At 42.1% G+C, this 19363-nt stretch overlaps 2 protein-coding genes across 3 annotated transcripts in view; both read left to right on the top strand.

Moving 5' to 3' along the window:
* PRPS2 (phosphoribosyl pyrophosphate synthetase 2) overlaps positions 1 to 3283 on the top strand; it is a 26838-nt gene extending 23555 nt beyond the window's left edge. For both annotated transcript variants that reach the window (XM_077927505.1, XM_028727695.2), the window contains one exon: positions 992 to 3283. In XM_077927505.1, coding sequence (XP_077783631.1) covers positions 992 to 1084 — 93 coding nt within the window. In that variant the 3' untranslated portion in view covers positions 1085 to 3283. The remainder of the gene's footprint in view (positions 1 to 991) is intronic.
* Positions 3284 to 9856: 6573 nt separating this feature from the next.
* Positions 9857 to 17867, top strand: LOC114596290 (toll-like receptor 7). Its single transcript, XM_028727694.2, has 2 exons — positions 9857 to 10281; positions 12864 to 17867. The coding sequence occupies exons 1-2, from the start codon at positions 10237 to 10239 to the stop codon at positions 16014 to 16016; spliced, it is 3198 nt and encodes a 1065-aa protein (XP_028583527.2). The 5' UTR covers positions 9857 to 10236; the 3' UTR covers positions 16017 to 17867.
* The last annotated feature ends 1496 nt before the right edge of the window (positions 17868 to 19363 follow it).

The following is a 19363-nucleotide window of genomic DNA, read 5'->3' as shown; positions in this document are numbered from 1 at the left end:
CAATTCTACATTCTGAATACATATCAAACATGCTAAATTGGGTCCTTCGATGGCAGCTGTGGCACACCAGTTCACGGAGGCTAAACAAAACCCACTACGCCAGCCCAACCCCTATCACTGGGTACAGTGTAGCGGGGAGCCTGGCTGGCTGGCACAGCCTTTGGTGGGCACATCTGGCTCTATGCCCCCATCTCACACCGCACCCCTTCCTTGCAGAACAACACAAAACAGGACTGGTCAGCGCATGGCTAACGCAACAAGAGAAATAAATTCTAAAAATTAATACTACAGGCCTTGGAGGGAAAGCGTTGTAAATATCAGTTCTCACTGCCCTCCAGTGGCAACAACTCTCATTGCCGTTATGCACAATTTCTGTCTCATACTGCCCAGCCCTACTGATGACGCGTGAGTAAATCACAATGTTGAAAAACAGATATGCTGATATATAAACATAATGTCTGTAATGTATCTCTGCTGCTTCTGCCTCCGCACCTTAGGAGAGGAAGAAGCAGCCAAGATACATTGCCCAGCCCTGAGGAAGCCCCCATACTGCTCTGGCTCATGCAAGCTGCAGGGGCTTTCTTAAACTGCTCAGCTGGGGGGCAGGAAGCCTACTGCCCCTTGGCGGAGCAAGCCCAGATAGCACTCCAGCTCACAGAGTGGTGCTTGCACCTTCTCAGGTGCAATGAATTGCCTGCTCAAGTTGTCTGAAACTGGTATTGCGATATGAAGCCCACATCACTCTCAGACAATTTATCCACCAGCTCTAGTCATCAGTCTGCAAAATGGCTGTTTTTGGAGTCTTGGGAAATGTGAAACTTAATCAAAATGTTCCAGCATATCTGCAGGGTCTTATGAAAAGAGCTTGTACAACAACAGTGACTGGCAACTTTCCTCCACCCCCCCCCCCAATAGAGAATTGAGGTTTTGAATGAGACTCACTTTGGCATGTCCGGATAACAAAGGAAGCCACTATCTTTTTTTTTTGTAGGTTATTGATATTTCTATGATTTTGGCTGAGGCGATCCGAAGAACACACAACGGTGAATCTGTGTCATACCTGTTCAGCCACGTCCCGCTATAACTGCAAACCAGCTTTGGCATGCTGCATTCTGGGGGGGGGGGGGGGGGAGAGAGACGCACATCAGATAATGCAGCTCATGATGAAGATAACAAATGTCTACGAAAAGCTTCAGCTCAACCACACCTACATTCCCTCTTTTAATATGGACAATAACTAAACAGGGCAAATATATGTATTATTTTTGCTTACAACTTTTTATAAATTCTCTTTGGGTTTTTAAAAGAGAAAACTATGCTTTTTGCCTGTGATTTATTAAGATGTGCATATATCATATGGGAAAACAGTGAGACGGTATTTTTGCTAAGGCCAAAAGTTAACTCGGGGTTGGTAACCTGAGAGGCATGCACTTGCTGAGAGTTAACTGTGCCACACTTAGAACAGAAACTTGTAGTCATTTACAGATTTAGATTAAACGGCCTGTGAAATTCCCTTCTGACAAAATCAGTGTCTAATTTTTTGCACCTCTTAAAGTGCCCCTGGCATAATGATGAACTTAGGCTGCCCTCTCATCCTGAGAAATCACTGCACCAAAATGCTTCTAAGCAGCTATGACCCGGGATAGCATAGTACAGCGCTTCATGGATTGCTGAGTTATGGCTGCACTTGCAGCCATAGGAAACTGCCTTATTAGTCCATCCCACTCTGCATTGTCTAGACTTGACTAGCCAGGGTTTCAGAGGGGGCATTCCCAGTCCTACCTGGAATTTCTGCTTGCAAAACTACTGCTCCACTAAGCCATGACCCTTCCCCCTCGTTGTGTCTCGGCGAATGAGGGACCTCGATCTGGAAGAGCATCACATGCTTAACTCACTGACTACCCTGCACACACAATCTGTAATAAACTCTTACTTCCCAATGCCAGCACTTTATTTAGTGCCTGGCACTTCAGAATACTTGAGCCGAACCGTAATGCAATGTATCAACTCTACAATTTTATTATTCTTATCCTGGGAAAAATAATACTTGTAAAACTTTGTTTTATTCTTGCCATTCTTTGCAGGTGGCTTTGGGGGGCCCTTCCCATGTTAATTCTGTGACATGAGAGCTGTTGCAGTACAGCTGCCTTCAGCACCACAAACCCCAATAGCATGAGTATTGCCTTGAAAAACTTGGGGCAACGCTGACAGGGGAAGGAGCTTCAAATATGGAGCTCCCATCTGACATTACCTGAGTGGTGTGGGCAGCGCCTGCAACAGGTTCTGTGCTGTGAAGGGAGCCTAAGTCTCTAATTCCCAGCTAACATTTCATTTTCAATGCTAGCCTATGTTATAAAGGGGACCAATCCTAAACCTTCACAATAATCCTCACTTAAACTCTTAATAGTGGCTGTGCATTAGGGAAGTCTGTTTGAAAAGTACAAACATGGGCTTCCTTTTCTTCCGGTAATCAGTTGTCCATTTATTATGCAGAAGGCAAAAAGAAAGGCATTTAAAAACATCTGCCTTGCCTCATTTCCCTTGTATAAAATAACATTTGGCGTGGTTTTTTGCTTTCCTTTCCAAAACCAAGATTCCCACAAGACCACGTGTACTCTCCCATCTGCAGGGGAACTGAAACAATCGTGTACAAAACTTGGTTGTCCAAATTTTGAACAGTTAAACAGTTTCGGAAACTGATTGCTAAAAGTTTATAAAGACAGATGCCTATCTTGGCGTTTCTCATAACATGGAGCCAAATCTATGTGAATGAAGTAAGTGGCAAATAGTAGCATTTAATGGATACAAGTTGCATCCAGGATCACACAATCCCTTTTTAAACCATAGCTGGTGTTCTTGTTCCATAGCCCCAAAAAAGGGACAATGATGAAAATCTGTATGGAATTTTAAAATGACTTCCACTTTCTTAAACATTCACATATATTTCTTCTGTAATGCTTTTTGCAATAAGAGAGAACAGAAAAGATTTTAAAGTGTGTAAAGTTTAAACCAAAAAGCATTTTCAGTCTACATCTGCTTAACTTGCTTTGGATGTAAAGTCTTGGTAATTTTTTTGGTCACTTATCTTGCCAAAGAATGTTTGATTCCTTAGTTCTTTGTATTGTTTCTGCAATCTCTCTCTTTTTCCACCAATACCAAAGCTGGAATAAATGAAACCCATTTTCTTTCAATATCTGATAAGTTATAGACTGGGTTTGTTTCAAATGACATCAGGAAAGGTTTGTGTTTAAAGTTTCTCAATAAATCTCAGAACAGCATTCTACTTACCGACTGTTAGTTATGTTTGGCTCTCTTATTTCATTCAGGAGCAGCAAATAATGCAAACCTAAATGGATATAAATAGACACATTCACATTCTAAGCGACTCTGGTCACAGAAGCAGATACAAAAACATGATCAAAAGCATGTTCAAGAAGGATAGTGACAAGCTGGAATGTGTGCAGAGGGCAACCAACGTGATCAAGGGTCTGGAAACGAAGCCTTATGAGGAATGGTTGAGGGAACTGGGTATGTTTAGCCTGTAAAATAGATAGCCATCTTCAAATGGAAGATGGTGCAAGCTTGTTTTCTTCTGCTCAGGAGGGTAGGACCCGAATCAATGGATTCAAGTTACAAGAAAGGAGATTCCAACTGAACATTAGAAAGAACTTTCTGACAAGCTGATTGACAGCGAAATGGATGACCTCAGAAGGTGGTGGACTCTCCTTTCTTGGAGGTTTTTAAGCAGAGGTTGGAGGGTCATCTGTCAGATTCTTTAGCTGAGATTCCTTCATTGTAGGGGGGTTGGAGTAGATGGCCCTTGGGATACCTTCCAACTCTAAACTTCTGTGTGAAACCAGGCACTGGGTGCTTTGTGGTATCTTACCTGAACACCTTGCTTTGCGCACCTTGTATGCTAAATATAAAGTGGATTGTGCAAATGACACTAACTGTGTGGCTACAAGCACAAAAACAGTTTTGCTAACTGAAAAGTACTTGTCTATCGGATGAGTAAACTCAGAAATTTTCATTACCTTGTTAGGGGTTTTTGCATGGGATGTTTCTCATTCTGAGATTTGATTGAGTTTAAACATCTGGTTTACTTTTTATTTTTGAATGCATTTTCTTGTGCTGAAATGCCAGAGAGCAGCTGCACATACAGTGGTACCTCGGGTTTCATACGCTTCAGGTTACAGACTCCGCTAACCCAGAAATAGTGCTTCAGGTTAAGAACTTTGCTTCAGGATGAGAACAGAAATTGTGCTCCGGCGGTGCCGCGGCAGCAGGAGGCCCCATTAGCTAAAGTGGTGCTTCAGCTTAAGAACAGTTTCAGGTTAAGTACGGACCTCCGGAACGAATTAAGTACTTAACCCGAGGTACCACTGTATTTGAAATGTGGCAATACTGTTAAGAAGTCTGAATATACAAATCAGCACACATGCGCACAATGTTGCAAGTGAACCCATTATTTCTGAATTAATATAAGTAGTAGCTCTGAGTTGTTGTCTGTGAGAGGTAAGAAAGTCTACACAGCATTCTCATGGAACTGACATGCATTTCCTAACCAGCTGTCCCATGCCATTCCCATGCCTGCAAATATTTTGACAACCTAGTACACACGAGTCATATGGCACAGACAGTTTAGACATGTTACAAGGCAAATCCTTTGCAGATTCATTCAGTTCAACAAGGGACTTAACTAGTTTTGCTCAGTTTGCATTGTAGAACAGCAGCCGCTGGTAAAATAACAAGATACTTCTAAAATTTGGTGGGTGAGGAGGGCAAACCAGAGATAGACTCCCTTTTCCAATGCCCTGCTGGGCTGGCAACTGACAAAAGTGAGACTGGAGAGATTATGGTTTATAGGCTGTGGAACAAACCTCTGTTACAGCTTGTGGTTTCTGTGAGACAAACTATAAGCCATGGTTCAACTTTACTGAGCTATGTTGAGCTGTGGCTCCAGCCTGTTAAATATTTTCCAGGACAGTAATGCCTACTCACACTATAAAGAGCTCTTAACTCTCAGCAGCCAGAAGCATCATAGCTAGACATTGGAGATACCTGTCAGGAGTGAACATGGACCACTGGTATCAAATTGTATGGGAAACAGGCTTACTAGAAAAGCTAACCAACAAACTGAAACTGACACGGACAGATAAAAAAGGACGCCTTCACCCCGATATGGCCTCCCCTTGGTTACACACATGGCGCAACATGGACCCAAATCTCAATGCAGTCAACTAAAGGCAACCAACCATGCCCTGAGCTCCCTCACTGCCCATGAAAAACTAGTAAATGACTAGAAAGAAAACCTACCCAAGTGATGCGGGGGGGGGGGGAGGAGGAATACCGCACACATAGCCCTCTCTCCCTACTTTTCTTCTCCCCCAACCTTATAACGTGTACAATTTTCACATCTCACATCGAATCTGTAGAAAAGACCCTATGACCTGCACCTACTTTGGTAACCCTAGAAAATCTTTAATAAAAGCTCTTTCTGAAAGAAATCTGCTGGGGTCAGCACACTTGTACGCTCACACCAGGCCATAGTTTGAATTCACACTGCACAAACCATCTCAGTAAGTTTGAACTTGGAGCTACTGCTTGTTTTAGCTATGGTCTATCCCAGCAGTGGGCTACCTGCAGCTCAAGGCTGCATTCCGCTGTCGGCCAATTATCAAAAGCCCTTTGCAAGTGGTAAGCTCAGGTTTCTGGCAAGAGTGGTCTGTGTCCCCTCAAGGCAGCCCATTGGAAGAGAGAGAAAAGGGGATGGCAGAAAGAGAAGAGGTGACCATGCCTAGTTTTAGCTCTAGCCTGTCCCACTGCCAGCAGATTAAGTAGCAAAGTGGGCAGATAAGGACTAAGAATGGCTGAGAACTAAGAAGAAAAATGGTGCCAGGAAGAAGCAGCACCACTGTTTGTTGCCCTGGGCTTCTTTGGGAAAAGGGGTGGGATATAATTTCATCACCATTATTTATTTCATAGGTATTATCTCAGAAGGCTGCCCTTCTCCCAGCCTCAGAACTTAGACAGTTGTTGCAATTCAGACCTGTGGTCTATAGAGAAAGTTTTACCTTTAATGGAGTATTTCCTCAGTATCATAAATACTGGCTTCTTACGACGAACTATTATTGATGTCCACTGTATTCCTCCTCAAGTCAGCACATGATTATGTAAGATACACCATTTGCAGGTTTTCATACAAGAGGTGTCACACCTGCATGACTATCGCATGGAAAGAAAGCCTAGCTTGTAAATGTCTCTACAACTTAAGTTTCATTTCACGGAGAACTGAAACTGTACAATGCTTGCTAACTGCTCTAAACACGCGAGGAGGAGGGGAGGAATAAAATATTGGCAAGCATGTGAAAGGAAAGAAGACTTGGCAGTTGAGATCTCCCTAGGTTTTGGTGGGGTTGTTGTTATAGTTAGTGATTGGCTAACTATATCAAAGACTGGCCAAAATCCAATAGCACAGATTTTATCCACAAGCATTGAAATACTACTTTGATGCTTGACTCAGGGACAAAAGGATTAGGGGCAAGATGGATCAGTCATCCAGTTACACACCGTTTTATATAAAATTTGCTCTGAATCTGAAGTTATCTGAAGTAATTGAGGAATCTGAATCTGTTCTGAAGTTATCTGTGATGGCCTGGGATTCGGACTCAGGGGCTGAACCTGAGGAATCCCAGCCTGCACAGGATTCCCCGCCTCCAGAACCAGCTGAACCGGGGCTGGGGCTTGAGCCTGAAGGGTCCTCACCTGTGCTGGATCCTCAGGTGCAGGTACCCGCTGAGTCTGCTCTGGCTCCTGAGGTGATGGAGGACCCATTGCCTGCAGGTGCTCTACTCTCAGCCCCGTCAGGAGAAGAGGAGGTTGCCTCTGGGTCTGGTAACCCTCCAGCCTCTTCTCAGCTCCAGAGGCTCAGGGCAGAGAGGCGGAGGGAACTAAGGTCCTGCAGGAGGAGTGCTCGCCCCCGGGCCAGGAGAGGGGAGTCACCTGTGGACTGGGGCCGCCCTATGCCTTGGGGCAGATAAAAGCCAGCCAGCCCCAGGTTGCGGGAGCAACATTGTTGGTAGCCTGTTCCTGCCTGTACCATGTCGTCCTCTTCTGCCAGAGTTCCTAACCCCACCTGACTCCCCGCCTTGGACCCAGCTACAGCTTTGACGGACAGCCTCCATACCACACCATCAACCTCGGACTGGACCCGGACCTCACCTCTCGGTTAGCCCCTGGGGCCAGCACATTATCATTCCTCAACTATATGACACAGTGGAGATTATTCATCAACTAAATCTTACTCAGAGTAGTTCCACTGAAATTAAGGGACCTAACTTAGCCACATACATTAACTTCAAGGGATCTACTCAGAATAAAAGTTAGCAGCTGAACACCTCTCAGTACGATTTATATTCATATTACCTGTTTTATAAGCAGGCAAAAACAACAACCTATGGCCCTAGATCTCAGTGAAATCATAAACCTGTATCTGGATTGTACCACTTCAGCCTGCACATGGGGAGGTTGTAGAACTGTATGCACCTCACTCAGCACGGCACAATGCAGTTACTAGATGCCAGCGTATCCATTTCCCTCCCCTGCTGGGGAGTTTTAATTATTATTATTTATTATTCTTACACATGGAAGAACATTTGAGTCTCATCTCAACCTGCATTCTGAAGCAGCACAGCCCAGGTACACTTTCATTGCAATGGCAGGTTCATGCTTTGAAGACAATGTAGGATATATATTTTTTTAAGAACCAAAAAACCCAAACAAACAAAAAAAAATACCCCAATTCCCCACACTATTTTTACCTTTGAGGAAGTGAGCATTGGTGACAGCTGCCTCACATACTATTAATTTTGCAAGTTGTCTCCTGGTGAGAAACGAAAAAGTACCCAAGTAGGTGACAGAATCATTCAATTGGTGAATTCTCGTGCTCTCTCCCTGTATTTTGTACCTGACCTGAAGTTGGAAGGGCTTATTTCATTGTTCTCTCCATCTAACACAGCACTCCTCAAAATCCTTCATGGAATGGTAAGTTCAGTTTTTAATTGTATTCTTGAAAGCATTTGTATCTGGAAGCAACTCTTGAGTGCAATAAGTATTTTTGAGAATTGTATCATTTTCTTCTGTATTCGTCTCCATTCCCATCTGCTACGTTCTGTTAAGGTGTGTATTTTATAAACATATAATGAGTACTATTGATCTTTACAACAGGAAGTTAACATATAGGTTAGTTGGTTTGGAAAAAATGACTCTCCAACCCAATGGTTAGGAACCAGAAAACTTCAGAGGCTAAACCTCACATTTATCTCTGGAGAAAAGAGACATACCTTTGAACTCCGTAGTAATTGAGGATAACAGCCTTAGACTCACCTAGATACCAAAAGGGGTCAAGTGATGAGTTGTTAGTGTTGTGTGGCTTTATTGTGACTCAGTCAGCTGGAACTGGGCAAAAAGAGTGAGACAGATATAAACCTTGCAAGAAAACGGACCTGTTGGGTTGGTCTCTAAGTCCAAAATTTGTAGACTAGTTTGATAGTCTACAACAGGCATAGGCAAACTCAGCCCTCCAGATGTTTTGGGACTACAACTCCCATCATCCCTAGCTAACAGGACCAGTGGTCAGGGATGATGGGAGTTGTAGTCCCAAAACATCTGGAGGGCCGAGTTTGCCTATTCCTGGTCTACGAAATATTGTCGCTGCAGCTGGCTTTATCTTACTGACATGGCTGCTTCTATTATAAAATGGAAGGGGCAATAAAATCACCCTACTACAGGGATGAGGAACCTGTCACATCTGGTTGGCCACTGTGAGTGCAGAAAGATGGACTAGATGGGCCATTGGTCTGATATAGCAGGCTCTTCTTATGTCTTTAGTACAGGTAGGTAGCCGTGCTGGTCTGCCGTAGTCGAAACAAACAAACAAAAAAATTCCTTCCAGTAGCACCTTAGAGACCAACTATGTTTGTTATTGGTATGAGCTTTCGTGTGGTATCTGAAGAAGTGTGCATGCACACGAAAGCTCATAGCAATAGCAAACTTAGTTGGTCTCTAAGGTGCTACTGGAAGGAATTTTTTAATTATGTCTTTATGTTCATCCATCATCCCTGACTACTGGGCCATCTGGCTGGGGTTGATGGCAACTGGAGCTCAGCAACATGAGAAGCACCTCAGGTTCTCCATTCCTGTCCTAGAAGAACCAATGCAGATGTGAAAACTAACTTTAGCTGCTTTTATGGGGGAGTTCCCAACTGCACAGGTTGGGCTGGCTAAGTCAAGCATACAGAGGTTAGAGCAGCCTTCACCAGTTGGCTGGGGGTGATAGGAGCTGGAATCCAACACATCTGGAGCCCAATGATTTGATACGTGAAAATTCGGCTCCTTCTCCCTTGCCCCTCTGTATGGCCAGTCCTTTCACTTCTGCTGTTCCTTATTTTTGCACCTCCACCTCATGCTCCCACCTCATGCTCCCATGTGCTCCACACACTTTTACCAAAGACTTTGCTTTGTAGAACAGTAGCAGGCAAAGCTTCTTACTGCATGGAGACATGCATTATCATCTGCTAACGGCTGCAGGCCAGGTCACTGTTAATAGCAGTTGCTAATTTTGTTTGAAAATAATTTAATTTTTTTTAAAGGGGGGTGTCTGTCTTCTCACTTTCAGAGCCCCCTGCAGTTCTGAGTTAGAATCATTTATTTATTTTTTCCAAACTGTCAAAATACAATTCTAAACATTATAATAGAAGTTGTGGTGAATCGAAAACGTCACTCGTTATCTCATTCAGTGATTCCTGAAAGTGCTTCCGTCTTGACTCAGCCTAATATCAGGGTCGTGGGTTCAAGCCCCATGTTGGGAAAAAGGATCCTGCATTGCAGGAGGTTGAACTAGATGATCCTTGTGGGCCCTTCCAAGGACTCAGCTACACAGCTGCAAATGAAATGTTTTAAATGTGCTGTAAAGTGCAATATACAAATGTGACACTAGATGGCGATAGTGAGCTATGCAAAATTCAACGTATTTTTCAAAACTTTTTTTAAAAAAAAACTATTTTCACATCGTTTTTTTTAATGTGTGTGTAGATTCCACCCAACTCTACAGTTCTATGATTCTACCACAGAAACAATTCTATATTTATTTTATTCTTGGCATATTTCTAAAATGCACTCTCTTGCTGCCTCCTCAGTTTAACAGGTAGTTCTTCATTACAAGAAACTGATCACATCATGAAAAGAGAGAGGAAATGCTTGTGCACACCTCTGGGCATCCAGGTAAGCACATGCCTTCTGACATGACAAGCTGCTTAACTGAGCATTCACATCTACTAATCCACATTTCCCTCCCTGTGCAGTTAATTATGTTTCATAGTGTTGTTCTGGGCTCTTTGCAAATCTAATTAGAGGAGCAGGCTGAATTGCAAGATTAGTTATTAATATTCAACTGCTGTATAAAATCCCAAAATCAAAAGGCTGTTACCCAAATAAAGACAGCAAGGGCAGGTGCTTAAATCAAAGGCAAATCATGTGAGCAGCAACCTCATTAAAAACATAGATTTAAAGAGAAAAAGCAACATGGTTTGGTGTTACCTATGGAATGTTGCCATATACCCAAGATCACTATTAAGGGCAAAGCATTTCCCTCCATCTCCAATGTGTTATGCCCAAATTAGGACAAACTATTGTGAATGTAAGCAATGGTTTGTCCAGATAATACAAAATTAAACCACAGTTTACAATTATGGCTTGTCTAAATAAACCAGGATGGGCAGCCTTTATTCTGCCAAGGTGGGTGAGGGAATCTGTCAGGGACCACATGGCAGAATCTAGAGCTAAAAAGAACCATGGCCATCCATTCTCTCCCTCTTTCTGCCACCTCATTCTCTCTCTCTCTCTCTCTCTCTCCGTCCTTGCCAAACATCTGAGCTTATTGCTTGCAGTGGGCTTTTGAAACTGGCCACCCTGGGCTACAAAGCTGCCCCACTTCTGGAATACGCCATAGTTAAAGCAAACTGCAGTTCTTGGTTCAAACATATTGACCCAGTTCACCCATAACTGTGAGCCAAATTATGGCTTTACCCAGGTGTACTTGTCCCCAGCAAGGAAACTAACCGCTTTGCTCCTTCTCTGGTCCTGGACCTGTTACCATGAACTAAACTATGGGTTGGCTTAACCTGCCATCTGACACACAGACTCATCCCAGGCAAACAAGCTGCAGCAAACAAGCTGTTCTATGGCTTACTGCTTATGGTTTGTCTGGGAGACATTCAGATGACACACTGCACAATGGCTTAGCTCATTCCAGTGCAGCAGTAGTAGGGCTGGGGGGAGCAAAATGGCTGCAGTATCCAATCTGCGAGCCTGCACACTCATGCATCCTCACTAAGCAATGGCTTGGCTCGGTGTTGCCTGTGAACTGAGCCAAGGACAAAATGCAGTTCACTGAAATGGAGACAGGTACTTCCGATCTCCTCCTTACAGCACCATCAAAGGAAGAGAGAAGAAAGGAGAGCAAACATACTGTAGCTTAGCATTTTATCTGAACATATTCTTATTTTTATTATTTCATTTATGACTTGCTTCCTATGAAGCATCTCAAAATGATTTAAAATATGCTTAAAACAATTACATATATAAATCAATTTAAAAACATTTTTTAAAAAAAAATTAAAATTTAATTTAAAAACTATTTTTTTAATTAAAAAAATACATATCTAAAATCTATTTCAAATCCAGCACAGATAGTTCTGTGTTCTCTTGCTTTTAGAAGCTAACAGTGGACCACTAGGGTTTTATTAAAGAAAAGGTAGACCTTGAAGAGTAGGAAAACCCATTCTTTTTTTCTGACCACCTGCAATTATTATTTTTCAAATTGTACCTCAGAGCTCTGCACGTGCAACAGATGTGTGTATTTTTATGTGATTGTTGTGACCAGTGACTGGATAGCAGCTCTCTCCTAGCATACTCTCTCCTAATGTCTCAAAACTGTGTTTTAGATTTTGTAAAACCACGAGTAGCTCTTGAAACAGAAAACATGCAAGCTCCCCCTCCCTCTCATATAGCCTGCCGTTCAGCAAAATGATTTCCCCTCCCCAGATGCAAAAGCGATCACACTAGTCAGTTTCATCACTTTGTTGACTACTCTGAGACATGGGGAAGCAGCTGCAATTAATAATTCTGAAATGGGAGAATGCTCCTCTCCACCATTACATTGCGGCACTGAGGGTCCAGACTAGATGTTACAGGGCAACTGCATGCATTTTAGGCAGGTGTTTGCTATGTCTGCACGAAAAAAGGACTGAAATGGGAGTGAAGCCAACCTCTCCCATGCATTGCCTTGTGTTCTCCATAGCAGCAACCAGTTCTCTGCTTGACTCATCACTTCCGGTTGAAGCCAGGCTGCAGAAGAACTACACAATATTAACCAAGTGCCGTGACATAAGGCAAGAGGAAGAGCTGGCTTTGCTTCCCTGTGTATTCCTTTCTATTAAAAAACCAAAACCTCTTGCTTTATAAGTGAATGGAGAAACAAGTGTGGGAAAGTGCTTTTCTTGTCTGACTCAAATTTCCCACAATTTTGTTTGTCTGGGTAGCCATAGTTTCTAGTACGATGAGAGAGGGGTGAAAATCTGATCTCTGTCCACTATGGTATGTGCATCCTGTAGAAATTATCTGAACTTTATTTATAAAGTTCATGCACAGCCTCACACACAGCAGGAGCCTGCAATCTACATTGTTTTGGTATGTGTCTTTACGGTGCTACAAAACTCGCTGTTGCTTTTGCTACCAATACTGAAATGTCTAAGAGAAGCCTTTTAAGCTGAGTTTGTTGTGACTGCATTTTCCCTTCTGTCTAGGCAAATCACGTACAGCAAACAAGCAGTTTGCTTTTCTCCATTATGTTCATTACGTTCCTATTTCCAAGGATGGTGCCAGCGACACAATTCCCCAAAACCTTGCCTTGTGATATGGTTGCTGGTAGTGAATATTTGCTAGCAAATTGCAGTGAGCGTGGCCTCATAACATTCCCAACATTCCCAGAAGAAATGTCTGCCAACATTACTAACCTGACACTCGCCATTAACCACATCCCAATGATTGCCCAAAGCTATTTTAACAACATCAAGAATCTTCTGGAAATTGATTTCAGGTGCAACTGTGTGCCTACCATGTTGGGGCCAAAAGACAAGGTGTGTACCACGATTCCCCAAATCAAACCCGGCAGTTTTGCCAAACTCCACAAACTAAAATCACTGTATTTAGATGGAAATCAACTCTCCACCATCCCTCTGGATCTGCCTTCAAATCTGCGTCTTCTAAGTCTCGAAGCAAACCACATTTTTAGCCTCAATAATTTGTCAGGACTTAGCAACCTAGAAAGTCTCTTCCTTGGTCAGAACTGCTATTACCGCAATCCTTGCAATGTTTCCTATAGCATTGATGCAACAGCATTTCAGGCCCTTGGGAAGTTAACTGTGTTATCCTTAAAAGCTAATAATATATCAAAAGTCCCACAGAATCTGCCATCCTCCTTAATGGAACTTTACCTTTACAATAACATAATTCGGAATATTAGTGGGGATGATTTAGCCAGCCTTCATAATTTGAAAATCCTGGACTTAAGTGGCAACTGCCCTCGCTGTCACAATGCCCCCTATTACTGTGTGGAATGCAAAGGTCAGGCAAGTATTTTTATTAATTCCAGTGCTTTCGACTCCTTAACACAATTGGAAGTTCTGCGGCTGCACAGCACCTCCCTTCGCAGAGTGGATCCAAAGTGGTTTAAGAATACTATGAATCTTAAAGTGCTTGATCTCTCACAGAATTATTTAGCTAAAGAAATTGAGTGTGCTGTCTTTCTGAAGTCTCTTCCTAACCTTGTAAGCTTGGATTTGTCTTTCAATTTTGATCTGGGGTCATATTCCCAATATCTGAAGCTACCGGAGACATTTTCTACTCTTACCAATCTGCAGTTCTTAGGTTTGAGGGGTTTCATTTTCCGGGAACTGGATAACCATACTTTACAAAATTTGATTCCTCTACAAAATCTTAGTGTGCTGGATTTTGGGACTAATTTCATCAGGAATGTTGATGTGTCTAAGTTCAAAAGCTTCCCAGCTCTTAAAGTTATAAATCTTTCCTTCAATAAAATATCTCTCATTTCAAGTGGATCCACTGGTAATTTAAACTCTCTTCCAAAGCATTCATTAGTTGAAAGTAATAGTGTTGTGCTGAAAGATATGCATTACTTCAGATATGATGAGTATGGCCGAAGTTGCAAGTGCAAAGACAGAGAGGCTGCTTATCCATTGCCTTTTGCCAGTGACACTTCTTGCAGCAGCTATGGAGCAATGTTGGATTTGAGCAGAAACAACATGTTTTTTATCAAGCCCTCTGATTTCAAGGACCTCACTTTTCTCAAGTGCCTCAACTTGTCTGCTAACGCTATGAGCCAAACTCTCAACGGAACTGAATTCAAATATCTTTCCAACTTGAAATATCTGGATTTTTCTAACAACCGGATTGACTTGCTAAATTCAAATGCCTTTAAAGAGCTGGAAGAACTAGAAGTTCTCGACCTCAGTGATAATAGTTACTATTTTAAGGCAGAAGGCATCACTCACATGTTGGGCTTCATTGGTAATCTTATTAATCTCAAAACATTGTTCATGAACAGGAATGAGATTTCTACATCCACTGATAAAGGGATGGCAAGCAGTTCACTCAAAACTCTGGAATTTAGAAAGAATCGCTTAAATGTTTTATGGCAGGATGGGAATAAAGAATTCTTGTCCTTGTTCAAGAACCTGACCAACCTAAAGACTCTTGACATTTCTGAAAACTCTCTAACCTATTTGCCTCCAGGCGTTTTTGAGAACTTGCCTTCCAAGCTCAAGGTGTTCATATTGGCACATAACAAAATTAATAGTTTTAACTGGGCAAACCTTCACCTTCTGGAAAACCTAAAAACCTTGGATCTTAGCGACAACCAGTTGAGTACAGTCCCCCGTGAGCTGTCCAACTGCTCCAGGGGCCTGGAGAACCTCAACATGCAAAACAACAGGATTAGAAAACTGACAAAAAACTTTCTTCAAGGTGCCTACCAGCTGAAACATCTAGATCTCAGTTTTAACAAAATCAAAACACTTAGTAATTTCAGCTTCCCCAAGAATGTGATTGACAAGCTAGACACATTAGTTTTACACGGTAATCCTTTCCGATGCGACTGTGACCTTGTGTGGTTTGTCTCATGGGTCAACCGGACAAACGTGACTATTCCTTTACTGGCAACAGATGTGACATGTGCAGGCCCAGGTGCATGGAAAGGTAAAAGTGTGGTCTTCTTGGATCAGAATACCTGCGAGCTGAACTATTCTTCGATCCTGTACTTAATGACTGTCTCGGTCATCATGTCTCTGATGCTGGTCACAGTGATGAGCCACTTGTATTTCTGGGATGTGTGGTACATCTATCATTTCTGCACTGCCAGTTTGAAAGGATATAAACGCCTCTCTTCGTCCAAAGCTATTTACGATGCTTTCATTGCTTACGATAAGAAAGATGAAGCTGTAAATGAGTGGGTCCTAAAAGAATTACTTGAAAAGCTGGAAGATGGCAGAGAGAAACGATTCAAGCTATGTTTGGAAGACAGAGATTGGCTACCAGGGCGGCCGGTCCTGGAAAACCTTTCTGAGAGTATACAAGAGAGCAGAAAAACTATATTTGTGCTAACAAACAGGTATATCTCGAGCGGCAACTTCAAGACAACCTTTTACTTGGCACACCAGCGGCTCGTGGATGAAAAAGCTGATGTAATCATCCTGGTGTTCCTTGAAAAGGTTTTGCAAACCTCAAAGTATCTCCGCCTCAGGAAAAGATTGTGCAACAGGTCCGTCCTTGAATGGCCAACTAACCCTCAGTCTCAATGGTATTTCTGGCAGTGTCTGAGAAATTCACTAGCAGCAAACCATGACTTGAGCTATAACAAGCTTTTTAAAGAGATGGTATAGCTTGGTCACATTCTACAAAAACGTTCTGTAGGTTAAAGCCACACTGAATCGAACGAACGGAATGAGGCTCAATCTCAGACTTTGCACCGGGCGAAATTTTAAAACATTTGAAGGAATACCAGCAGCTCATGGAGCATTCAACACCTACTGCTGGAATATAGGAAGCTTAGCTTATTTGAGACAAGTGCTGCAAAGGAAGCCTAGTTTGTCAACTGAACTTTCTAGATACTAAATGTTGGGATATGCTAGGAGGTTGTGGCAGATTTGTATATACTCTTAAACATCTGAGGTGGGAAAGATAAATAGAACAGAAAGGCTGTAGCTATAAGCTTCTGAAGCCATTATTTATAATTCTTGTATATACATATCCTTGAGAAACCAGAAGATGCATTATTACACAGAGTGAACAGTGTATTAGGCAGTGTAGTGCTTAGGTAACATTTGAAGCCACTGATTTGAATCTCAAGTCATCTTATAAACTCAATTGGGGGCACTAGCCAGGACTAGGGACCTCTCGCCTAAGGGCCAAATGTGGTGCCCCAGCCTTGAGAGTCTCTCCAAGTCATGTTTCTTAACCAGCCCTCCTGGCACCTTCCTGGAGTATTTCCACCTGTCTGGAATGGGTTCTTGAACTCTGACAATGCCTCTTGCTTGCTCAGATGGAGGCTGGGTGTGTGTGTTATGCTTAGGAGCTAACCTACTGTTTGAAAGGTAGAATGCGCACTCGTTGCTCTGCCCAATTTTGCCTTTGGCCCTGCCCACCAAGGGCACACAGCCCCCAGAATATTGCCCAGAAGGGAATGTAGACCTCAACCCTCAATTAAGATAATCAAGGCATGTACATCTAAGCTCCTATATAGGCCTCTTCTCAGAGGGGGCCACTTCCAGCCTTTCAGACCGCTAGGCATAAGAAAAATAAAAATGGTGATATGTGAAAACAAAAATAAGACATAAAGCAGAGTGTTTTGTTTACATATTCAGCTGGTCTGAGAGTACCTATTCACCATGGTCTAATCAAAGCAGAAATATTTTAATAATATTTCTGAACATTTTGAACTCTTTAATATGACGGCATCTATAACAGTTAACAAAAAACCCAAATAATTTTTTTACCAAATTACTTCTCTCAATGGCTTAGATTTGCAGCTTTAAGCTGAGAAAATATGCCACATTTTGGTCAAATCACATAAAAGCAAACTGCAAAGCTTGTTGAAAGTCAAAATATCATTTTTGAGGTCCTCTTTATGTTTAAGGTCCCAAACCCAAAAGGTATTCCTCCCCTCCACTCCAGTTGGCATTGATCCCAAAAGCAATGTGAGATTAACAATACTGTTCTACTTTACAGGGTTTGGGTACAAATTCTTGATATAATTATTTGGAATGCTTATACTAATGTAGAACCTAAAAATAAGAAGCTGTTTAATTCACCACAACGGATTATCAAAAATAACTTTTAAATATATCGCTCTTAGCCAACAATCTTAGTTGCCGATAACATTTGGACAATCCACATCAGAATCTGGAAGAACTGGGTCCAGAACACAAATACTTATTTTTAGCTATGCTGAGCTTCTACAAGAGTTGTCCAAAACCAGAAATAGTATATTCTTGTCCCCAGCCCCTTGTGCCATAAAGCAGTTCTGTGGTACTACAAGCTGCTACTGCTTTTCTGTCCCCAGTGTGGCTTCTATTTGTGTGTGGAAATATCTGCTTGTTATGGAAGGTAAATGTTAGCATTGTTAACAGTGTTTTACTTAACTATGTTGTGAATACTCTTGTGCTAGCTTTCAATAAACTTTATCTTAACCTCTTCCTGGCTGCAGAAGAATAAATTTGCAGAATTCCAACCATCCAACTTATCTGTCTGTTTTCTTTCTGCCAGTCTAACTTTCTCCCTCTATCATTATCCTCCATTTGCTCTTTCAGCACCATAACAAGAAGAAAATAATGACGTTGGTGACACCCACCTTTGCTTGAGCTTTGACCCAACTGTGGGTCAAAAGAACCCACATATTGAAGGTCACTATTTGAGATAACCCAATTCTGGTCATTTTCAAGCTCTCTCTGGCCTATAAACAACTTTTACTGTTTTTTGTTAGTCATGTAGATTAACTTCTTCTCCTGCTTTAAATTTAACCAAAAGGTGTTTCCTGTTGCTAGTATATGTGGCCAGTTTGAGGAAGCTGGTCAGTGCATTTTAGTTAACAACCCAAACACAGATTGTATGATAGTCACATTTCCTCCTCTGTACCAATCCTATGGGTCTTGCTATGCCAGCAGCCCATTAACAATGACTTGACATCAGCGGTTCCTACTCTACATGGGCTCATCCACACTCCTTTGGTCCCGCTGCCTGTTTTTAATGTTTTGTGTTTTATTGTGTTTTTAATATTCTGTTGGGAGCTGCCCAGAGTGGCTGGGGAAACCAAGCCAGATGGGCGGGATATAAATATTTTATTTATTTATTTATTTATTATTAATTATTATCATCCCAACCCTGGGAAGCGGAAACTACTCTGTAGTGCTCAATTGGCACAAACTGCTATTTGGGATTTTCCCAGATTGATGTTTGCTCTGATTGAGCACTAGAGAGTAGGTTTTCCCTGAGAAAGAAGCAGAGCAAGAGGGAAACCCAGGCTTTCTAGGCACCAGACAAATGGAAATGTGGACGAGCCTTCTATCAGCAGCTATCAAAACTTTTTCACCCACAGACTACTGGAAATTTGCAGAGGAGCTTGGTGCTTTTTCCGCCTGTTGCAGCCATTGCAATGCACTGTGCTAGATGCTGCCTGGTTTTTAATTACATTGTATTGCTTCTTTGATTATATATGACATTTTGCTACCATTTGAATAGTCAGAAAGGCAGTAAACAATGAAATATGTATGTAAGCTGCTTTGGCACTCATGTGAGTGAAAAGCGGCAGAGAAATCTAATACAGTAAATGAAATTAAATTTTAAAAATTAACATGAACATTTAATGCAAAGAATGTGCCACCTCCCATCTTCATCCATAAATCCCACAGACACACCTGAAAGAAACTTGTGGGCGACTGGTCGTCCACAGACCACATTTTGGGAATGCCTGCTCTTTACTGATCCTATCATCTCACCATGTCAGCAGCAACATAGTACAACTGGGATCCTGTTTACTCCTTGCAGCAAAGTTGAGGAAAATACAGTAGCATTCCAAGGACAATTCCACATGGCAGTTTATTGAGAACGCACTGCTCCTTTACGCATGACATTTTCTTTGCAGCATCCTCGTCAAAATGCCACCCAATATTTCCCTCCATTTAATCTGCTGGATTTAAACAAAAAGTTTATGGATTTTTCACAGAAACGGTAA

The sequence above is a fragment of the Podarcis muralis genome, chromosome 4 (assembly GCF_964188315.1).
Source record: "Podarcis muralis chromosome 4, rPodMur119.hap1.1, whole genome shotgun sequence".
NCBI lineage: Eukaryota > Metazoa > Chordata > Lepidosauria > Squamata > Lacertidae > Podarcis > Podarcis muralis.
The sequence above is the reverse complement of the archived record's forward strand: the minus strand, read 5'-3'. Positions and strand labels throughout refer to the sequence as shown.

Coding starts and splice junctions, on each gene's coding strand:
- LOC114596290 (XM_028727694.2), top strand. CDS start 10,237: ATGAAAAGAGAGAGGAAATGCTTGTGCACACCTCTGGGCATCCAG. Junction 10,282..12,863: donor GCACACCTCTGGGCATCCAG/GTAAGCACATGC, acceptor CCTTCTGTCTAG/GCAAATCACGTACAGCAAAC.